Genomic DNA, 24,003 nt, shown 5'->3' with positions numbered 1-24,003 from the left:
GATTTTAGTAGCTATATTTGTACTTAATTACTCCACTAATTTGCAAGAGCTTGATATCTGGATAACTTACTTGTGAGACCATCATTTTTCCTGTTTGCCTTCCCACAATTCTTTGCTCTCATTAACTTATTCAATCCTCCAATTGTGGCATGATAGGGAATCTGCGATTTTTCCGATCATGGATTTGCAAGAAGCGAAGGATCAGTTGGAGTCTACATTCAACAAACTTCGGGTTGTAAATATTTCTAATTTCCTTGGCACGGAAATTGAATTGGTACTCATTTAATTTGTCCTTGCCAATTCTCCAATGCTTGAGACAATGAAAATCAGTCATGCATTAGAGGACACTAACAAAGTATTGACTTTATCGAAAGAGTTGCTTCAATTCGAAAGAGCTTCACCACAGGCGAAAATTGTGTACCCTTGGACCCTGAAACTTGATAGAAGTGATCCAAGTTGATAATCACTTCAGTTCCGTTCAAGCCCCCCCAACCCCCTCTTTTTTTTTAAGTGTCTTAGACTCTTAGTATTAGGTGTCTGAAGTCACATTTGTATGTTGAAGAGCATTCATGTTGCCAATGGAAACTAGTTACCAAGGCTTGATTTTCATTGTTTTGTGGGATCGTAATGATTTGGCTTTGATAACACTCATCTCTCTCCCCCTTTTCTATTCATTTTATGTTTGGTAGAAAATTTCAGTTGTTTTCTAAAGCTTTTCACTTAATTAATTCTCCATTTAGGTATTGTGGACTTTTTGGCTATGACACCCTTCCATCCCAGTCAAACAGGTATGCTATTTTGATATTTGGAAGAAAGGTGTAGGGATGCTTAAGCTGAAGAATGTATCTTGTAATTGGTTGAATTGCATCATCTAAGTCTTCTGAAAGCAGTCGAAGGTGGAAGGTGTGTTTTGTTCCTCCAAGTGGATTATCCACTTAGATAATTCACTAAACAAATCTTCTTTGTATTAGGCTAGGTTGTTGATTTGAGTTGTAATGCCTAGAACATGCTTGTAAGTGGGTGATATTTAATTTGTAATCTCTTAATTGCATACATTGTATGGGCTATCGGGTGGGTGCTTAGTAGGTGTTTGATTGGGATTGTGACGCTTCTTGTATAATTAAAGACTAAAGAAAGAGAAAGTTTTGGAATGTAGGAGCAATTAAAATTGAGGAGTGTCTTGAGTAAATACGAAACTCTAAGGGTATTGTTCCATGGATGTAGGTTAATTTTCGAATCACGTATATTTGGTGTTGTGGGTGTTTTATATTGGCTATAGAAGAGTGTGTATGCTTTGTAGGATGGGTGTGCATATTTCGGTAGACCTGATCACTTTGTCATAGAGTGCACACAATTGTATATTTGACATTGTGCCTAAGATAAAAATGTCAGTTGGGCAGTTCGGTTTGGGTTCTGTTCGATTTTTTCGGTTTCAGTGTGAGCTTCAGAGAAACCAAAAACGAATCAATAAGAACTTTTCGGTTTATGTTCGGTTTGGAGTCGGGTTCAGTTCGGTTTGTGCTATCGGTTTCAATTCCGTTTGATTCAATTTGAAAACTGAGTATAGACTGATTTTGGGTATAGATTAGGTCGGGTTTTAAGGGTTTGGGGGTCAGTTTTAGTGTTCAGTTTGATTCAAATTTGGGGCTAACGGTGTCGTGACAGTTTAACCCAAACCAAGTCGAAACCTAATGTTGCTCTAACCCGTAAACCGAAGCTGAAGCGATAAGGCCACGGTTCAGCCTGATCCAGAGAAAATGGTGAGAGCTATGAGGGCCAGAAGAAGAAGGTAATGGAGAGGCCACCACGGCAGTGGTGGAGTCGGTGGTGAGCGGAACCATGATAGCTTTGATCGTTGGAGCAAGAAAAAAAAAAGGTAAAAAGGAAAATTTAGAAGTGAGGTTGCTCAGTGGCTGTAATTACCATATTAGAATTGGTAATGATATTTTTCATTAAATTGCTTTAGGTTACAATGAGAGATTATATATGGAATAGGGTTCTTGCATTGATGAGAACGATCACAAGGACTCTTTACAATTAGAGATAGACTCAAGTGCTAATTAAGACATAAATTAAATAGGAAACACTATCTTAGCAAACTACTACGGCCAAGAGAAGGAGAACCCTAAAAGGATTCACACCACACACTCCTACCATACATGGAGAGATTCAAAACGGAAATCTATTTCTGCTCCACACACTCCTACCATACAAAGGGTCCCTTTAGTCGAAATTGAGGTTGGACTTATCTTTCTGAGATGGAAAGAGAGAGGGATTTAAAGTAACCGTGATTTCATGGCTAGACCGCTAGAGAAGAATACAAACAAGAAGCTTACAGTGTTGGCGATCATGAGGAACTGGTAGGATTACTTCTACTATAGTATCTTCTTCTCTTAGATCTACTAAATTAATACACTAAAATTAACATTAATCTCTCTTCTGTGATATATTAATTGCAGCGAGAGTTCTCAATGTGACTGTTTGGGTCATGTAGAGAGATGGGCTCCGGATTCTTATTTTAGATTCCAACATTACTATTGGTGTCCTGTAAATAAATAGAGAGATTTTTCAGTCTCTGTTTTATTCTCCTTGCTAATAATTTGCATTTCTAGTAGTAGAAGTTTTGATTGGTCTGATGTTGGTTTTTTTTTTTTGGTAAAGGTCTGATGTTGGTTTTTTAAATATCAGAAATCTGGTTTCAATAACAAAGAATTTAATGATCAAACTAATTAATGACCATTAATTGCAGGTTGGAAATGGCTCTGCATTCAACTCGAGACCTGTTGAGTAACCTTCCAGACAGTATACTAGAAAACATCTTTTCTAGTTTGTCAATTAGAGATGTGGTGAGGACTAGTGTTCTATCAAGTAATTGGAGATACAAATGGATTTCAGTTCCACATCTCATATTCAATGATGATTGTATACCACCAGGTTCAGGTTCAGATGGTTCAGTTGGTGGTCATGATAAACTTGTGAGAATTATCAATCATGTTCTCCTAATTCATAAAGGCCCAATTCTGACATTTAGGATCTTTAGTTCGCATTTGCAAACCTGTGCAGAGATAGACAGCTGGATTTTTGCTCTCTCATTATATTCTTTGACAGAATTTAAACTTTGGATTTCTAAATCCTCACTTCGTCGACATAGTGTTCTTCCATGTTTATTCTCCTTTAAACAACTGATTCATCTAACACTGGTTCGCTGCATAATCGTACCTCCTTTGAGGTTGAAAGGCTTTAGCTGTCTCAAAAGTTTGTTTTTTAAACAAGTTACACTCTCCGATGCAACATTGAATTGTTTGGTTTCTTCTTGCCCTGAACTAGAAAGTTTGATATTGATTGATATTGATGGTCCTACTCATATTCAACTTAGCAATCCAAAACTCAAACACTTGTATATCGGTGGGAAATTCATTCTTATACATCTCATAGATTTAAAACTTTTAGTTTATGCAAGTTTATATGCAACAACTGTGGCTCGTCCTGATGAACGGAAAACCTGCAATTTTAGCAATATTTTTGGCTCTCTACTTGGTATTCAAGTTCTTTACATTGGAGAGTGTACTCTAAAGGTAATAGAACTTTGTGATTTTCATATTTGCGCAGCAACTGCACAAAATCTTTTATGTTTACTTATGCTGCTTGCATTCTATTACAGTCCTTAGCTCTTAGTGATGTGACAAGGCTTCCTAATACTTTGGATCATTTGAAGACCATCTTCTTCTCATTAAACGCGGAGGATATGAAAGAAATTTTAGTTGCTATATGTTTACTTAATAGCTCCCCTAATTTGCAAAAGCTTGCAATCATGGTATCTTACTTGTATCTCTATCATTTTTCCTTTTTGCTTTCCTATTGTTTCTTGCTCTAATTAACATATTCAATCTCTAGCTCCGGCATTATAGGGAATCTGCAATTTTTCCTGTCATAGATATGAAAGAAGCAAAGGATCAGTTGGAGTCTACATTCAATAAACTCCGGGTCGTAGTTATTACTTCTGATGAGTGCAAGGAAATTGAATTGGTACTCATTAAATTTATCCTTGCCAATTCTCCAGTGCTTGAGACAATGAAAATCAGACATGCAATAAAGGACGCTGACAAAGTCAATACTTTGTCAAAAGAGTTGCTTCGATTCAAAAGAGCTTCGCCAGTAGCGGAAATTGTGTACTTGGGACCCTGAAACTTGATAGAAGTGATCCAAGTTAATGACCACTCGAGTTCCTTTCAAGCCCCCCCTATAAGTATCTTAGTATTTGGTAGCTGAGGTGTTCATCCATGTAGCTGATCCTATTTAGGCAGTATTTTTCCTGAGTTTCTGTTGATTTTTTTTATTCTCACTTCTTTACTTCTTTTTTTTTTTTTTAATTTATTTTCTTTTCAAGGATCCATGTGAGGACACATTCGCATTCATGTTGCCAATGGAAACTAGTGACCGCCAAGGCTTGATTTTCATTGTTCTGTGGGATCCTAATTATTTCGCAATGACAGTACTCATCTCTCTCCCCCTTTTATCTTCATTTTATGTTTGCTAGAAAATTATCAGTTGTGTTCTAAAGTTTTTCACTTGATAAATTCTCCAATTAGGCATTGTAGACTTTTGGGGTATGACATGCTCCGATCTAAGTCAAAGAGGTAAGCTATTTTAGTTTTTGGAAGAAAGTTTGTAGAGAGATTTCAGCAATGTCTAATAGGATTTTATATAGTTGGTAGAAGCAATGTTAGATTATGTAGCTTAAGGACCATCGAACTTGAATAGTTCAAGGGCAGCAAATGGAGCAATGCAATGACCTATGGGAAGATATGACCGGTGCCCTTTTCTCAATACAGATGAGGTTGGAATTTGCAGTATATCAGAAACATTGAAGCCAAGTAATGCTAATACTAACTGTACAAAATGAGCTATTCCTTGATGTAATATGTGATTACATCTGTACTGCTGAGCTTAATTCTTTCTTTGATGAAACTTTCGTTTACTCATAAAAAAGGAATTAGTAATAAACCCAAAAAAAAAAAAATTTACTTTAAGTAGCTGACAAGTGCATGGAGCCAAGTCAGCCAAACCGATGGCTTTGTATTAACATAGAATTGGGACCTTAAGATTTCATACATTTAAGATTGATCATCTATAATTGTTTTCTGCTTTTTGTGAGTTTTTCTCTTTCAGATCTCTCTTTTTACCCTTTCAGGCTTATTTCTCGGTAAAATACAGAGCCTTGCCATCCATTCTAAAGATTTTAGGAAATATTTTAATCTCTTTATCTTTTTTTGTTGGGAAAATTTATGTTTACCACCCCTGTGGTTTCAAACAAGAACGTTTACAACCCGTAGAATTTCATCTTTTTTGTGAACCTTTCTTGTATTTTGAAAGATTTTTACAAACGTACCCTTACCGTCAAAAGAGACCTGTTAAGTGATGATGTCATTATCCAAATATAATCTAAATGCCCATAATACCCTTACAAACATACTTCTACTGTAGTATTTTTTTTAATCCCCAAACTAACCTTGGGTCCATGTAACATGACCCTTTTACCCTTCATCTTCTTCTTCCTCTTCCTCCTCCTGCAATTCCGCCCCCGCCCTGCTCCTTCAACCTCTACCGGAGTGGTGAAGTGGTTCAATGCACAGAAGGAAATCTACTGGAGAAAATCAAACTCAGGGATTTGGGGTTTCTGCAGGTGATAGATCTGAGCCACAACCGATTGTCGGGCGCTATTCCATCGATTATGTTCCAATACCCGTCTTTGCAACAACTTACTCTATTCTACAATCGGTTGTCATCGATACAAGTTCTCAGAGACAGGGGAGCACATAGCGAGTTGGTGGCCTTGCATCTGAGCTACAACGAGCTTCAAGGGTTATTGCTTGCATTCATGGGGATAATGCTGAAGTTGTCGGCCCTGTCCTTGGAGAAGAAAAGAACAAGTTCATAGAGATGATACCGTCTCAGTACGCACTGAAGGCATCGGTGTCGAGTGTGGGAACATCAGCGTTTGCTAGGCTATTGCTTGGGGGGAACTACTTGTTTGGGCCGATATCATGGCCATTAATGGCATTGAAACCGGGCAGTGCGAATATGAGCCTGGTGGCTAACTGCTTGTACAGGTGCCCAGAGCCGTTCTTCTTCTGTGAAGGTGGGGTGCAGAAGTCGTCCATGGGTTGCAGAGGGGGGTAGCGGCAGGTGGGGTTGCAGAGGAGGAAGAGGAAGGAGAAGGGACGGTGATACCAGTTTTGAGTACCGTCGTTTAATTAAAAGCTGAGAATACCACTCGAGATTGGTGGCAACATGTCCAATGAAGAGCGAAACCTTTTTTTTTTTTTTTTTTTGTTTGGGGGGTACGAGTAAAGAGTGAATCTAAACCCAAGGCGAAAAGCATTCACACACTTGACCAAGAGATTGGCTTCGTCGACGATCTCCAGCAGAACTGCTTCTCGGAGTATAAGTACATTTTGGGGGTTTTGATTTTGTTGGGAGGTGCGGAGAGTATGGAGGAGGGTTTTGGAGGGAGAAGTAGTTGAGTGGAGATGATGGTTGAGAGTAGGCCTGTAAACGGATCGGAATCGGCTCGGATTAGGATCGGATGTAATTGGATTCGGATATTTTCTGGTCGAAAACGGATACTTCTAAACGGATTCAGATGGATTCGGATGCGGATCGAATTCAGCCATCAATTTACACCTCTGCCTTGTGTAACTCGAACATTCCTCCCCTTAGTGGATACAATTTACTCTCAATCCATAGTTTTGGATCATGATTCTCTTTTCCTCATATTCTAGAACCTGCTGAATCTTCAAAAACCCCAAAGATCGTTATTTACTTAATTTTTATAATTAAGTATTTGGATTCGGATTTCTATCAGAGTATTCAAATTTTTTTCCGGATATCTCTAAACGAATACAGATGCCCCTAAACGGATACGGATGCAGATCAAATTTGGATTTTCGGTTATCCATTTACAGCCCTAGTTGAGAGAGAGAGGGAGATTGAAGATGTGGATAAGGACATTTTGGTGTTTTTTATTTTTTTTTGTACAAGGGTAAAACAATAAGTTTACCTTTATCCAATAGCAGTTTAGGCATTTAAACAAAATTAACTTATGATATCATCATTTAAGCGAAGACAACTAATAGAGTGGACTATCTTGTAATAAACCCCCTTAAGTAGGGGAGATCCAAGTGATTGTTAAACATATAGGGGTTGTCAGGAATAGTGGCCAAAGTTTAGGGGAAGTCCGTGTAAATTACCCTTGTGGTATTAGAAAAACTCTGTTTTGAAGAAGGAACTTCAAACTGCTTTGAACGATCTCGCTATTTTGAAGGAGATATTTGCCCTACACGGCAAATTCACCTTCAGGAATCAACAAAGCAACAAAAATAAAACACAGAAACTCTCTTCAAGAGATACTGAATTGCAAGAGAGAGATAATTTCGTTTGAAAACAGTACTTCTAGTTTATAGAAGTAGAACACCTCTTTTGAATAGACATATCTATTCACTTTGTATGCTGTCATCGCATATACACCGTAGAATGTCTCTTTTTTTTTCGGTTTAATTCAAGAGATAAAGAAGGTAATATAATAAATACCATTTATAACTCTTGTAGATTTCCAATGTGGGACTGAAGCACTTTTCCCAAAATAACAAAATATTTATTAAATCTCTCTTTTTATTACAATCTATCTAACATGTGGGAAAGTCCTTATCTTTAAGAATCCAACCCCTAAGAGAATTATGGTATGACTCATTATCAAACATTATCCCGGATAGAAAAGTATGGATACATTATGGGAGAACTCGATCGAAATCCTAAGCCCCCAAATGGTTTTGGTCTACAAAGAGTAGTACACAATATTAAGGAAAGAGGTTAACCTTTTGGGATTGGTGTGTGGTTTGTGTGATTACACTTTGTTTCATCTAAAAAAGATTAAGAAAAGTTTTTTGTTACCAGAAGACTTCCCCCTCTCTAGAATCACGCACTAAGAGAATCCAAGCTAGAGTAAACAATCTTAGGAAAAAGGAAACAAGATATCAAAAGAGTAGGCATTTGAATTAAGGAACTGGTTTAATTTAAATGATCAACTAGACTTAAAAAAACTCCAGGTTTTAGATATTTCTGATGTCCTTGGCATGGAAATTGAATTGGTACTCATTAAATTTATTCTTGCCAACTCTCCGGTGCTTGAGACAATAAAAATGGGTCATGCAATAAAGGACACTATCAAAGTATTGACTTTGTCGAAAGAGTTGCTTCAATTTGAAAGAGCTTCACCACAGGCAAAAATTGTGTACCCTTGGGACCCTGAAACTTGATAGAAGTGATCCAAGTTAATGACGACTTGAGTTCCAAGAAGTGATCCAAATTGATGACCACTTCAGTTCCATTCAAGCCCCCCAACTTTTAAGTGTCTTAGACTCTAAGTATTAGATGGCAGAAGTCACATTCGAATGTTGAAGAGCATTCATGTTGCCAATGGAAACTAGTTACCAAGGCTTGATTTTCATTGTTTTGTGGGATCGTAATGATTTAGTAGTGATAACACTCATCTCTCTCCTCCTTTTCTATTCATTCTATGTTTGGTAGAAAATTTCAGTTGTTTTCTAAAGCTTTTCACTTAATTAATTCTCCATTTAGGGATTGTGGACATTTTGGTTATGATACCCTTCCATCCCAGTCAAAGAGGTATACTATTTTGGTTTTTGAAAGAAAGTTTGTAGTGAGAGATATTTCATCAATACCTAACATGAATTTATATAGGTTGTGGAAGCAATGTTAAGATTATATAGATTACCATGATCGTGCAATTCCCTATAATTCCAAGTAATACAGAAGTAAATGAAGAGATCTACATTCAATTTATATGTGCACTGAGGAAATTGTGGGTGCATGGGATGTATGCTAAGTTCCTCTAAACCCATCTTTGAATCCTTGGCAACAGGCTCACATAGTTCGTCGTCGAAAACCAAAGTTATTCTCCCGCAAAGTCCTCGATTGGTTGGCCCTCTTAGAATTTCTGTGCTGCGACACATACTAACAAATCAACGATCTAGTGTTTAGTACATATATGATACTCTCTGTTAAGATTCCAAAATATAGGGTCGAGGAGCACCCTCCGACAGATCCAAGGGTTCCCCCCCCCCTCCCCTCCCCTCACAACCCTGGTTCTTTTGATTGATCTGTAGCCTTCACGTAGCAGATCCAAGGGTCCAAATTCAAATAGCATTGTGAGCTCACTCAATAGAGAGCTTGAGAGTGCTCTAAAACCCAGAAATCTCAATTCTTCAATGTTTTCATCATTGAGATCATTTGGGTAGGTGTAAGATTGATGTTGTTCTTCCAGGTGGATTATCCAAAGGTAATTCAATAAACAAACCCCTTTGTATTAGGTTAGGTTGTTGATTTGAACTGTAATGCCTAGCATATGGTTGTGAGTAGAGGTATAAGTTTGGCCCTATCGGCACAAACCCGCCCTGAGCCCGAAGAGGATCTAGACTGGGTTTTTCAACCCTGAGATCGGGTTAGGGTTCAATTGTTCAAGCCCGAGGTCAGGGTTGGGCTGGGCTAGGTTAAGACCTTGGGCTGAGCCCGGCCCGGCCCAGCCCAACCCTGATTTTAGCCCCAACTATGGTTTTAGTTTTAGGTTTTACACTTTTATTGATTTGTTTTTTTTCCGTAGAGGGTAAAACTGTTTGTAACCACCCTGGTTAGTAACCGGACTTATTTGCCACCCCATATTGCTTCTACTTTTTGAAATAAGGGCTCTTTTTGTAATTCCCCCTCCTCTTCCCTCTACCATTGTTCTCCGTCACTGGCTCCCATCCCCCTCCTTCTCCGGCTCCATATCCCTCCTCTCTCTCTCTCTTTCACATACGACTCCTACCCTCCCGCCCCTCATCTTCCACAACCCTCCTTGCTAGCATCCTCCCATCACCATCCTGCCCTCCCGCTCCCTCTCTTCCCCTGCAACTCACCACATGAATATACATGTACCAGATCTTGAAGTCCATCTTTTTAGCGGTTTCTATTAAATCAACATTTTTCCTGCAGGAGTAACAGTTTGATGGTGGAATATCATCAGCCCACCTCCGCCCTTTGTATCTCCCCTCTTCCCCACCCCGTGTAGCCATTATGGCAATCCTGAACCTAACGTTGGACCACTCTTGACTGAAAATTTGTTGACCTACAAATTCATAAATTAATATTAAATATAAACACTTGAGAATGAAACCGGACTTCTTCTATAAATTTATTTGGCATGTAAAGATTTTTCTTTTAGTATCTTACGATTTCTACTGTTTCATGACCCATGTATGTCTGATCTCTGATGTGAACTCAACGGATAATTGTATAGTTTTCTAAAATGGAAATTACGCAACATCTGCCAGTTAATCGTGCATTGGATCTTGGTGTGTATTAGAACTCACCAAAATGAACAGGCGAGGAGGCAGTAGGGGAGTGGAGTTACGGATTTGCAAAGGGGTAGGACCGGCGGGGGGACGAAAGGGGGCAGGGACAGGGGCAACGACGAGGAATTTTTTCTCCCCCTCTCTATCCTCCATGTGAAATTACAACATTGGGTATTTTATTATAGGGTAATTTACACATATCACCCCTGAGGTTTGAAGAAAAGATCATTTTACCTCCTAGTTTTGGAAAATTATGCATACCCCCCGAGGTTTACAAACGTTAATAAATAAACCCATTCCGTTAGTTCATGACTAACAGTGTTAAAAATATGACATGAACTGATGAAATTACCCTTGCAAAAACACAAAAAAAAAAAAAAAAAAAAAAACCTACAACTCATCTCCCCCAAATCGATTGGGGAAGATGAGTTGTAGGTATCCTTGCAGGGAACACTATGTGTTAGAAACTGATATCAAAAGGAGAGGACGGAGAGATACCCTGAGTTGAACGAGAACGTTCTGTCCTTAAAACAGTATTTGCACCCTATTACTGCACTGGATTGCAGCGAATCTGCCTCCCAAGATAAAACAGGTTAGACTGACTACTGATTTGCAGAGACAGTAATCACTTGAAACTATTAGAGAAATGAGAATTTGTTAATGCCTGACTGATTGAAATCGTACCACAAGATTGAATGATTTGGGCTGTCCATTTCACCTCTATTTATAGAGGTGGATGTATCTCTTCAAGACACCTCATGGAATGTGTGTATCCATTGACATGAGTGGATAGGATTAAAAGATTCTAATCCAAGCACTCATATATAAGTGTCTCTTGGAGATACCCCTTGGAGTAGGTGTGTCCCTTGGAGATACCCCATGGTGTAGGTGTGTCCCTTGGAGATACCCCTTGATGTAGATGTGTCTCTTGGATCAATGGATTAGATTAAAAGATTCTAATCCAAGTGCTATGAATGCACCTATACAAATGGATATGTCTCTTTGAAGATACATGTCCTTTAGCCAAAAAACTAGGTCAACATTGAACCAAAGAATGACCCAAAACTGTCAAAAAATCAGGCCAACATTGAACCAAAGAATGACCCAAAATCATCTACACAATTATTGGAAAAATTCCAACAATTTCTTCCAATTTTTAAAATAATTGAGTCTCAGTCAATAACCTCTCTGTACCTTTAAATCATATTTACATAAAGGTGTCTTTCAACTTGAACCTTCATATTGTCAAAATACATTAGGACTTGTCAAAATCGAAGTAGCCGTAGCCTTGAACTTAGAATTTTATAGCGACAAATCTAATACATTAGACATATGACTTACTGGAACATAGTTTCAATAATACCCGCACATTTATGGCCTTGTGCTTTCATCTTAGGTTTTTATTAGTGGCTTAGATACAAGCTTTGAATCTCGCAGAAGCAGCCCCACTTCATGCACTTATATAGGTGAATCTAATAAAATGTAATTGTATGACTTGCATTTCTTATAAGGCATAGACTCATTAAAGGATTGATCCAACCCTCTGTCAGTTTCTCTATACAAACATGCACGACCTTGAGATGTCAAGAGATCTTATCTCTACTAGTTAAGTGCATAAACGGTTATTACTACAAGTGTTTTTCCATTGAACTAGTTGACTAGATGTTGGTTTAGTGTCTAGTTGGTTTCCACTTGCAGGTTACCTCTCATTTAAAAGCTTTAAACTCATCTCCCTGGAAGTCTTCCATACTACATCCCTACCTAGGCCTTTTGTAAAGGGATCAGCCAAATTTTCCTTTGACTTCACATAACTAATAGTTACAACTCCTTTGATGAGTTGTTTTCTTACATAGCTATGTCGTAAAATGATATGCCATGACTTTCCATTGTACACTTTATTATAAGCTCTTGATAATGTTGCTTCATTATCACAATATATTGATATAGCAGGCATTGGCTTAGGCCAGAAAGAAATCTCTGTTAATAGGTCCCTAAGCCATTCTGCTTCCTTTACTGCCATTGCCAAAGCAATAAATTCAAACTCCATAGTGGAGTGTGAAACCACAGTCTGTTTCTTGGATCTCCAAGAAATTGATCATCCACCCACGGTAAATATCCAACCACTTGTGGACTTTGATTCATCGGATCCTGTAATCCAATTTGCATCTGTGTATCCTTCTAGTACTGCGAAAAAATCCTTATAATTTAATGCATAACTCATTGTGCCCTTTAAGTATTTAAGTACTCTAGAAACTGCATTCCAATGAATTTGTCCAGGATTATGAGTAAACCTACTCAAAACACCAACTACAAAAGCTATATCAGGTCGAGTGCACTGCATGACATACATTAAACTGCCAATAGTACTAGAATATTCGAATTGAGATATACACTGCCCTTCACTAGAAGTTAATCTAATAGAAGGATCATATGGGGTAGCAACTGGTTTACAATCCTCATGATTGTATTTCTTTAATATTTTCTTTATGTAATGTGACTGTGTTGAAGAAATACAATCAGAGGATCTAACAATTTTGATTCCCAAAATTTCACTTGCTTCACCCATATCTTTCATATCAAAACATGAAGATAGAAAAACCTTTGTCTATAATATAACACTTGAATTAGTACCAAATATTAACATATCATCAACATATAAACATATTATAACTCCATGTCCATTCTTGAATTTAGAATAAACTCATTTATCAGATTCATTTTTTCTAAATCCATTTGCTACAACCTTTTGGTCAAATTTATCATGCCATTGCTTAGGAGTTTGTTTGAGGTCATATAAAGATTTGACTAATTTACAAACCTTACTTTCCTAGCCTTTTAAAACAAACCCTTCAGGTTGTTCCATGTAAACTTCTTCTTCTAAATCTCCATTTAGAAAAACAGTTTTAACATCCATTTGGTGTATAACAAGTTTATGAATCGATGCTAAAGCAATTAACAGTCTAATTGTACTAATTCTAGCAACTGGAGCATATGTATCGAAATAGTCAATACCTTCTTTTTGCTTAAAACCCTTGACTACAAGCCTAGCTTTAAACTTATCAATGGTTCCATCAGCTTTAATCTTTTGTTTAAAAATCTATTTACAACCAATAGGTTTAAATCCAAGAGGTAAATCTGTTAAAACCCATGTTTTATTACCCATGAGAGAATCCATTTCATCATTTATAGCTTCTTGCCAAAAGGCAGAATCTCGAGAATTCATGGCTTCTCAAAAAGTTACTGGATCATTTTCAATATTATACACACAAGAATATGTAACTTCATTTCTATTTTCTTCTACCATGAATTGATAGAAATCTGGACCAAAGGATTTTCTTACTCTAATTCTTTTACTTCTTTTTAGTTCCACACTCTCATTATTTTCAGAATTTGATTGAACTGTATCTTAATCCTCCTTGTTTGTATCATCATTCTTCCGTTTCCTAGAGAATGAATCCCCAATGATTTCACCATCTCTAGATTCTAAAATTATATTTTGGCTAACGGTCTCTGTAGATTCTATCGTTAGGAATCTATAGGCATTGCTATGTTGGGCATAACCAATGAAAATACATTCAATTGTCTTTTCACCTAGTTTAGGTCTTTTAGGCTCAGTTAATCTTACTAATGCTCTACAATCCCATATTTTGAAATATCAAAGAGAAGGTTTTCTCTTCATCCAATATTCATAAGGAGTGATATTAGTCTTTTTATGGGGTATACGATTAAGTATATGACAAGCAGTCATTAATGCTTCCCCCCATAAATTCTTTGATAATCCAGAAGTAAGTAAAAGTGTATTCACCATTTCTGTTAGAATCTTATTTTTCCTTTCTGCTACTTCATTCTGTTGTGGACTATATGGTGCCGTCGTTTGATGGATAATTCCATAAACTTCACAGAAATCGTCAGTAGAGAAGTATTCCCTTCCTCTATTAGTTCGTAAGATTTTAATCTTACGATCTAATTGATTTTCAACTTCGACTTTGTAGATTTTGAATTTCTCCAAAGCCTCATCTTTAGTCCTTAACAGGTATACATATGTATATTTTGAACAATTATCTATAAAAGTGATGAATTATCTTTTACCACCTCTAGTTAAAATATCTTCTAACTCACACAAATCAGAATGTACCAATTTTAAGAGTTGTGTATTCCTTTCTACTTTCTTAAATGACTTTCTAGCAATTTTAGACTTGATACATACAGAGCATTTGTCATGATTAGAAGATGTGCATTCTGGTAATAAACCTAATTTAATCATATTTCTCATGCACTTATAATTAACATGCCCAAGTCTAGAATGCCATGTATCAAAAGTAGAAACGATATAAGCAGAAGATGGAATTCCATTAATCATATTAAACTTATACATCCCGTTCGATGCATATCCTTTCCCAACATAAATTCCCCCCTTGGACACTATGACGTTCTCTGACTCAAACAGAATTTTAAACCCATGTTTGTCAAGCAAGCTTACAGAAATTAGATTCTTCCTTAGGTCAGGAACATGAAGTACATCATTCAAAGTAAGCTTCTTTCCGGAGGTGAGATCCAATGCCACTGTGCCTTTTCCAATGACCTTCATAGTTGAAGAATTTCCCATAAAGAGATCTTGTCCATCTGCTATAGGTTCATAAACTTTGAACAGATTTTTGTTCTTAGCAACATGTTTGGTAGCACTGGAATCGATCCACCATTCCTCATCATCATCCACTGTATATACCTCTGATATCATAGCAGTCCAATCATCATTGGCAACCACGTTGGCTTGGTCCTTTTGTTGCTTCTCCTTGAGAAAAACTCTACACTGTTTCTTGAAATGATCGACTTTTTCGCATTTCCAGCAAGCCGCTTTAGGGGTAGAAAAATTGCCCTTCTTCTTTTCTGAAATAGTACCTTTCCCATCAAACTTTCTCTTTTTGCCCTTAGAAGATGCATTTCCTACAACAAGAGCCTTTGGAGTTGTTTCATCCAATTCAAGTTTATCCAGTTTGCGAGAATTCTCTTCAACTTGGATATACTTAATCAACTCTTGCATAGTCATAGCATCCTTCTTTTGTTTCAACTCTTTTCGAGAGTCTTTCCAAACCAAAGGTAACTTCGAAATAATAGTAGATACTTGGAAAGACTCGTCAAGAGTATGGCCCTCAGAGATTATTTGATTCATGAGATCTTGCAACTCATAAACTTATGAAATAATAGACTTATCTCTTACCATTCTGTAATCAAATAACTTACTTATAAGAAACTTCTTGTTGCCAGCATCCTCAATTTTGTACTTTTTGTCGAGATCCTCCCATAGTTCTCTCGACGTACTGTTTGCAAACTTGGGCTCGTACACATCATACAGTGTGTTTAACAACCCATTGAGAATGTAGCCCTTGCACATGAAGTCGTCTTGCTCCCACTTCTTGTGCTGCTGTTTCTGTACTGGTGTTTCTACACTTGAAGTTTCTCCAGTGGCGTTTGTCGGTGCTGTTGACTTCTCTTCATTCAAAACATGTGCAATCTTCAAAGCAGTGAGGAAGAAATACATCTTCCCTTTCCAACGCTTGAAGAAAGAACCATCAAACTTGTCTAGTTTGGTGATTTCGTTCCCAGTTATCTTCATCACTGTTGTCTCCTCCATTAAGAAATACTGTCTTAAGATTGTTAGAAACTGATATCAAAAGAAGGAGAGGATGGAGAGATAGCCTTAGTTGAACGGGAATGCTCTATCCTTAAGACAGTATTTGCACCCTATTACTGCACTGGGTTGTAGCAAATCTGCCTCCCAAGATAAAACAGGCTGGACTGACTAATGATTTGCAGAGACAGTAATCACTTGAAACTATCAGAGAAATGAGAATTTGTTAATGCCTGACTGATTGAAATCGTACCACAAGATTGTATGATTTGGGCTGTCCATTTCACCTCTATTTATAGAGGTGGATGTATCTCTTCAAGAGACCTCATGGAATGGGTGTGTCCATTGACATGAGTGGATAGGATTAAAAGATTCTAATCCAAGCACTCATATGTAAGTGTCTCTTGGAGATACCCCTTAGAGTAGGTGTGTCCCTTGGAGATAGCCCATGGTGTAGGTGTGTCCCTTGGAGATACCCCTTGGTGTAGATGTGTCTCTTGGATCAATGGATTAGATTAAAAGATTCTAATCCAAGTGCTATGAATGCACCTATACAAATGGATATGTCTCTTTGAAGATACATGTCCCTTAGCTAAAAAACCAGGTCAACATTGAACCAAAGAATGACCCAAAATTGCCAAAAAAACCAGGCCAACATTGAACCAAAGAATGACCCAAAACCATCTACACAATTATTGGAAAAATTCCAACACCATGGAAACCGATCCTAATTCACTCTCCTTCCTTTCCCTCTTCCATTTGATGTAGGTTTCTCTCAATCCTCAGAGAGTTGGAGTTTTGGGGTAACAGCAAGCCATCGGATTTGTAACCATCCCAGAAGCCGCACAACTGTGGAGTGAGGGTCTAAATTTGGAATCTCAATCTCAGTCGCAGTCGCAGTCTTAGTCTTCATCATCTTCTACACCGGCCGTTGCAGACTTAGTGAATTCGCTCCACAAGCGGCGACTCTACAGTCTATAGGGAGGTCACCCTCACCCTCCGCACTGGTTTGAGAGATGTCAAAGCCGAGTTCTCGTTCCTCTGAGTCCGTGGCCTTCGCAGCGTTCTCAAGTTCCTCCAATCGGTTGTCGAGTCAGATTCTATGATTCACCTCTTCTACCACGGCCAATCTCTCCCAGAACTCCAAGGTAGACTCTTGTCCTCTATTTTCTTACATTTTCTTAATTTACCCTTTGAAATTCCTCCTTCTGATCCACGCTTCCCGCCTAGCAAGATTAAATTTTTGGGTTTCTGAGTATCGTCTTTGCGAGGGCCAGAATGATAATCAGCTCAGGGCAGGCTTTCGGCTCTATATTGTCTAATTCGTTATCTCGTATGTGCGGTATGATATTTGAGACTTACAGAACATGACCAACGTTCCCAGTTCTTGTAGAGACTGTTCTCTTAACCTCTTCGATTTGTCTTTGTCTGCTTCTGATCCATGGCCTTTCTCCATAAATTACTTCTTGTAATATTAAATGATTCAAGAGACGCAACAAAATAAAACCCAAAAAGCAAGTAGGGTTTTTTTTTTCTTTGTTTTTTGTTTTTTTTTTTTCAATTAAATTCTTGGTTGTTAAATGAGAAGGGAGCTGGGTAGCGGAGACAAACAACTCTTCAACTTTCAGATGTAGTTCGCGCATCATCACCATAGGATGAAGGATCAGAAGGCCATCTGAAAGGGGTACCTTGCGACTGAGATTGAGATTCCCAAACCTGCAACTCATCTTCTCTAATAACTTTCCCTCATCTCTGTCCTTCACTGTCCCGTGTCATCAGGGCCATGAATGCTAGTCCTCTCTCGCCTCACTCTCCATCTCCTCTCTCATTTTCTCGGTTCAATTTTTGGATGTATGTAACCCCCTGGCCTGGTACCCCCACCTCCTTTTCTCTTCACTTTCCATGCCTCGAATCCTCAGCTCCATCCATTTGACTGATATCGTACAAATTAAAGCCATGAGTTTGGTGGCTTGCTATGTTAAGTGAACTCTCCATTCTTTAGATTATTGTACCAAAAAAAAAAGGGTAAATTTCACGGACACCCCCTGTAACTATTTGAAATGGCAAGTACACCCTAAATTTTGTCAAAAAGGCAACCTTTCCCTTGACATTAAGCAAGGTTACCCCTAAAGATAAAATGACAATTTTGCGCTTGTTTTAATTTAATATTTTTTTTATTATTTTTTCTCCCCTTCTTCTTCTCCTTTTGTTGTTTCTTCCGCCACCGCCGCCACCACCACCACCACCGCCATCGCCACCCCCTCCAGCTTCCTTCTCTTGCTCCCCTGCAACCCTGCCACCACCCTCTCCAGTGTCCCTCGCCCGACCATGCTCTCAGCAATCCAACCCCATAAAAACCCTAACTGTATTCGGTGCTGTTGCTCTGCATAGTTTCATCGCAGGAATCTATCTTGCAGAGTTGCAGCAACTCTGCAATTATGTGTTGGTCGCCAGTGCCTCGTCTTCCAAATCATACACACAAATAACATTCCTCGAATTCTGAGGAGTTTCCTCTTCGATCCTTTTACTACTTTTGTTGGGGTCAGGAATTATGTTGATTCTGATATGCTTAAGAACAATTACAACCTGAATGTGACTCGTATTGTGGAACTTGGTTCGATGACCAAGAGTAGGGGTGCTTCAATGGAGACAATGGCGAGCGAAATCCTTGGTTTTCATGGAATCAAGAAGCCTGATTTTATTGGTAGGAGTCGCTGGGACGATCGGAGTCTTACAAAGGATCAGGTGCAGTATGCTTCTATGGATTCTTATCTTTCTTTTGAAATTGGAAAGAAACTGAAAGCTTGGATTCTTGATAGGATGGATGATCAAGGGGATTCTGAATCTACTGGATCTTAAACTCGTCCAAAGGATTCTTGTTTCATTGGTCTTTTTGTATTTTGAATGACTATTCCAAGGATTCGAAATGATGAACCCTACCTTGCATAGTTTTAGAATGTGAGATCTGTAATCTGAATCATACTCATAGAATGCCCAGTTTTAGAGATTTTTTTGAGTTTTTCAGTTTCTATTATAGAAAGTTTATCTTGTTTTGATGATTGAAATGGATAATTAATTAATCTATCTCGACTTTCATATCCAAGAACTTGATTCACCATGAGCGAAACTTATATATAGTTCTGTCCCTTCACATCAACTTCTACTTCTTTTCTTCTTCTTTCTCGTATCTCTCTCATTAACCACTGATTAGTGATTACGGCCACCACTGCCTACCATAGAAACCGGCGCACACAAAAGGAGGAAAAAAAAAAAAGGCGCCAGTGCAGCGCCACAGGGCCGTTCAGTGCACAGAAGTGTTGTAAGAGAGAGAGGAGGCAAGGAAAAAGAAAAACAAAGTGAGACAGTCTGGGATGAAAAGTTGGTTCGATGCCCAGACTATTTCAAATTTATCCAAGACGATCTTCGGCCATGAAGGATACAGGGATCACAAGGGAGATGGTGGAAAATGCAGAGAGTAGAGCAAATTTCCGATTGGTTATAGTGAAATTCTTGCCACGATATCTCTCCGCGAACAAATCAATCACTTGAATGTCTGCGATTTCTGAGATTTTTTATGGATTTCACCGATCCTCAAGCTTGAATGTCTGAGATTTCAACATATTCAAAACCCTAGATAACGCATAGTGTTCCGGCGTCTTCTCCGTTCAGCCCAACGACAGCTTCAAGAGGTGAAAACGATGACTGTACTTTCTTCTTTTTGGTTAAGTTGGGGGTTTTACCCTTGAGGGTATTATGGTAAGTTTCTCACTCCTTAAGGGCAATTTGGCCATTATCGAAAAACTAACAACTTAACTGGAAAAGCCTAATTGACTTGACTAAGTTGATAAATATTCATAAAATAGGGGTAATCTTTGACATTTTTGCAAAATTTAGGGTGTACTTGCCATTTTGAATAGTTATAGGGGGTGTCCATGAAATTTACCCCCAAAAAAAAAGTTTCAGGTAGAAAATTGACAAATGGTTTGGTTTCTTCTTTGGGGAAGATGAGTTGTAGATTTGTTTTTTGTTTTTTTCTTAAAGGGACATTTTTGTCATTTTACCATTTTATTTTAATAGTGTTAGTCATAAACTGACGAAATGGGTTTATTTGTTACCATTTGTAAACCTAGGGGGGTACGCAGAATTTTCCAAGACTGGGGAGTAAAATCATCCTTTCATCAAACCTCAGGGGTGGTATATATAAATTACCCTTTATTATATTGCCATCTCATCTTATGGAGGGCAAAAAAATCCCGTTACGAATTCTATTTGTTAAGTGTTTGGTAAATACACTTTATTGACTTGTAGTCTTTAGGAAATAGGAATATATATATATATATTTCCTGGAGATAGGAGGGGTATAGGAAATAGGAAGTTCCACTTTTTCAATTTCGCCTCCCAGGCGAATTGGATCTTATCCAGCCGTGGCGGGAGCTGCACCTATGCAGCACCGCTAAACGACAGAAAAAATAGGGGTAAAGTAGTCATTTCATATGTGGGTCCCACCTGGGCCCCACATATGAAATGACCACCCTCCCCCTGTATTTAGGGTGGTTTTTGATGCTGCACAGTGCAGCTCCCGCCCTAGCTGCCCAAGATCCAAGTCCCTCCCATTCGGCAGTTAGCCATTTACTCATTTAGGGTTTTGGTTTCTCTCCAAACTCCCAAGTCTCACTGAATGATGGAGTGCTTGGTAGGTTGCTAGCATTCAACCGTCGTCGCCGACGGGCTACTTGCTTCAAGGCTTCAAAATTCAGTCGAACTCCTCTCTCAATCTCTTCTTCTGGCTTTGCAACTCAAGAGCACTGAGCACGTAGCAGTGGAGCAACCCTGTGGTAAAACCTCTCTCAATCGAACCGCTCTCTTTGTTGGTGACTTGGTGTTTCACCGTTTCTCATTTTCTCTTGTTTTGTATACTATCCTTTAAATTAATGATTGAGTTTAGTTTCCTATTGCTGTCATTTCTGTGTGTGTGTGTTGGTGTTTCACCTCTACGTTTCTCGTCTTAATTTTATTTGTCTTTTCTTAAATACATCTTTTGGAATGTACCATTTTCTATTGAGCAAATTAAGAATTGGAGGGAGGGAAAGTTTTATTATAATTGTTGTCCTCATAATTTCGTCTTTAGTTTGGTTGGACTTGAGCATTCTCTCTTATGTTTCTGCCACTGGGGTGTTGGCTTCCTTTATTATCATTGGCTCTGTTTACTGGACTGGAGCAGTTGATGAAGTTGGGTTTCATGGAAAAGGAACACTTTTTTAAATTTGAGTGGTATCCCTACTGCTGTTAGCTAGTTTATATTCTTTCTGCTATTGTGCTCATCCAGTTTTCCCCACCTTATTTACTTCTATGAAACTTCAACATCAGTTTTCTAAGGTAATTAGAAGCAAGTTTTTAAATCAAGCATATTCCTATTCGTAGATCTGTTTCTAGCTTATCCCTCTTTCAATTTCATAAGGGCTATGCATTTGAGATAGCAAATACAGTTTCTGTTTCCTGTTATACATAAATTTCTAAAAATCTCACAACTGAAAGTTGAAGTAATTAACATTGAAAGGTCCTATCAGGGTCAATCAGGGCCAAACAGGGTCAATTTGGCCCTTAGAAAAATCAGGGTCAATCAAGGCCAACCCGGCCCAGCCCGACCCAATCAGGGCGGGCCTGGGCTGGGCTGAGCCCGACAGGGTTGGACCTGAGTTGAGTTTTTCAGACCTTGAGTCAGGGTCAGGGCGGGCCTGGGCTAAGCTAAAGGGTTCTAGGGTTGGGCTAGGGTTTTAAAAAACCCGACCCAACCCGGCCTTGTTTCACCCCTAGTTGTAAGTGGGTGGGATTGTAATCTCTTCATTTCATACTTTGTATGGGCTATAAAGTGGCTGCCTGGTAGGTGTTTGATTTGGGTTGTGGTCCTTTGGTTGTTGCTTGGACGGTTTGTGAATGTACCAAGAAATGTGGGAAACTCTTCTAATCTATCGAGTATCGATACAATACAACATGCATCAAAGGACACTCATTATCATCGAAGTAACCTCAAGGGGTGACAAAATGCGGTGTCTACACTGAGCACAAGTGAAGCTCTCCAGAGGAATGGAATGTTGAAACATTTGTATGAAAACAAGAGGATAGCTTACTTGATTCAACTGTAGTTATTTGTCCTTCAATTTATTAAGGGATGAGTTGGATTTGTAGGGGATGAAGCGATGAGCTCATGAAGAATCCTAACTTCCCTCTTCTATAGTTCGGCTCTTTCTCTACCTTGAAGAATTATATAGGATCAGAAATTTAGAGTTGGGATGTACCTTTCAAATGAGTCTAGTTGTTCCGGTTTCAGCGCTAACTATTTGATCTATCGTTTTTGGAATTGTTGGGAGAACAGAACCAAAACGGTCGAGAACAATAAGCTAACTGGCTCTAAAAACTAGATCCAGATTCACACCAATAAGTTATTGAGTGGATCAGTTCTGATCCGGTTCTTGGTTCTAGTCCAAAAAATTGCCACCCTTATGAGGATCCATCTTGAGAGGGTGAGAAAAGAGAGAGGATAAGATCTTGTTGAAGGGTCTATAAAGGAAGTAACATGAGTGCTTCAACGGCTACTCAAATTAGGGGTGTCAACTAGTTGAGCCCAGTCGGTTAAGGTCAGGCTTAATCGGTCCCCATCAATTTAAGGCCCCACAGCTTCAGCACAATTAGGTAATTGGGCCTCGTAGGCCTAGGCATGGCCACTTTTTTATACAGTCGATCAATTTCTAGTCATTAATCAGGCTAATTGTACGTAAATGGGTTAATCAGGGGATAATCGGACTAATAAACTAATTGAGCTATAGATGTTCCTTAAAATGGCTATAATTAGAAGTTGGTTGTCGATCCGTCACGATTAGGCGACCATCGGGCCACTACCTTGCATTGGGACCGTCTGATTATTATCGGTTGGTACATGAACACGACACATTTGGTTATTGATCGAAACAATCTCAAACTTCAACCGACCGATTCAAATCGAGTTTGTTGGTGTGGGCCAACTTTTGACACCCCTGTCTCAGATATAGGGGCGTCAAACGGTCAATTAGACCCAATTTCGATCAGGTTAAATCAGTTTCGGTTTGGGAATGAGTGAGACTAAAACTGAGCCATTAAGAACCTTCATTTTCGGTCGATTTTGATTTTGTTTTATTGCGGTTTTGGTTTTTTCGATGTCGGGTTAATTACTGGTTTAGACCAGTTTATTTTCGTGCGTAAAGCACAATGCAATCTTTCATTCATAACCAGTAGTGAGGAAAGATTCGGTAGAAACACTTTAATCTTTCTTCCCCAAGTCAAACAAGTACAAAACCATGAATAAAGAAAATTCATTTGATGTGTTCATGTTTGTAATCACAGCAAAGAGAAATAAATTACAAGGCGAAGATAACTAGTCTTGAGAATAGGTTTTTCGGATTCGATCAGTTTTACCGGTTCAGAATAGGTTTTGACGTCATTCAAGGCTAGAGAAGAATACTCCACTTAGATAAAAGAAGGAAAACTAAACGTGCGTCTTGAACAAATAAATATTTATTATTAGTTGTTGGAATGATAATACCGCCAACAGTACATGCAAGAAGGATCCCTCGTAAAGATGCAAACATTGTTATCTGTTAAAAGCACTCGAAACTCAGGATGGGATCGAAGCCTGTTGAGATTATAATTTCATGTATTAATAACGAATAAGATTACAAGAGATATACAGGCTGTGAGAGAATCCTACTCAAAGGGAAACTCTATCACAGGAAAGTAGGAAAGAGTTCTACAAGGAATACACAGAGGCCCTTGATCAAACACTCTGACGTCGCACGTATGAGAGAGAGAGAGTGATTATCTCTCGATCGGTTGATAAAGCCGAGGCTTGGAAGAGAGGTTGGCCTTGTTTATTAGGTGATCTTTCCAAAACAATCTCTCTTCTATTATAGCTGTTTTGTTTCATCATTGCAG

The 24,003-nt window shown here is 38.5% G+C and overlaps 1 protein-coding gene across 2 annotated transcripts in view; it reads left to right on the top strand.

The window, feature by feature from the left end:
- LOC122646276 (F-box/FBD/LRR-repeat protein At1g13570-like) overlaps nucleotides 1-24,003 on the top strand; it is a 67,792-nt gene that overhangs the window by 9,119 nt on the left and 34,670 nt on the right. The window contains exons 3-5 of one of the 2 annotated variants that reach the window (XM_043839803.1): nucleotides 3,715-3,811; nucleotides 14,215-14,221; nucleotides 20,588-20,591. In XM_043839803.1, the coding sequence (XP_043695738.1) occupies nucleotides 3,715-3,811; nucleotides 14,215-14,221; nucleotides 20,588-20,591 (108 nt within the window). Of the gene's footprint in view, nucleotides 1-3,714; nucleotides 3,815-14,214; nucleotides 14,222-20,587; nucleotides 20,592-24,003 lie in introns of both variants that reach the window. The other variant, XM_043839802.1, reaches the window with a different exon arrangement.

The sequence above is a fragment of the Telopea speciosissima genome, chromosome 11, assembly GCF_018873765.1.
Source record: "Telopea speciosissima isolate NSW1024214 ecotype Mountain lineage chromosome 11, Tspe_v1, whole genome shotgun sequence".
Classification (NCBI taxonomy): Eukaryota; Viridiplantae; Streptophyta; class Magnoliopsida; order Proteales; family Proteaceae; genus Telopea; species Telopea speciosissima.
This window is presented reverse-complemented; position numbering and strand designations above follow the sequence as displayed.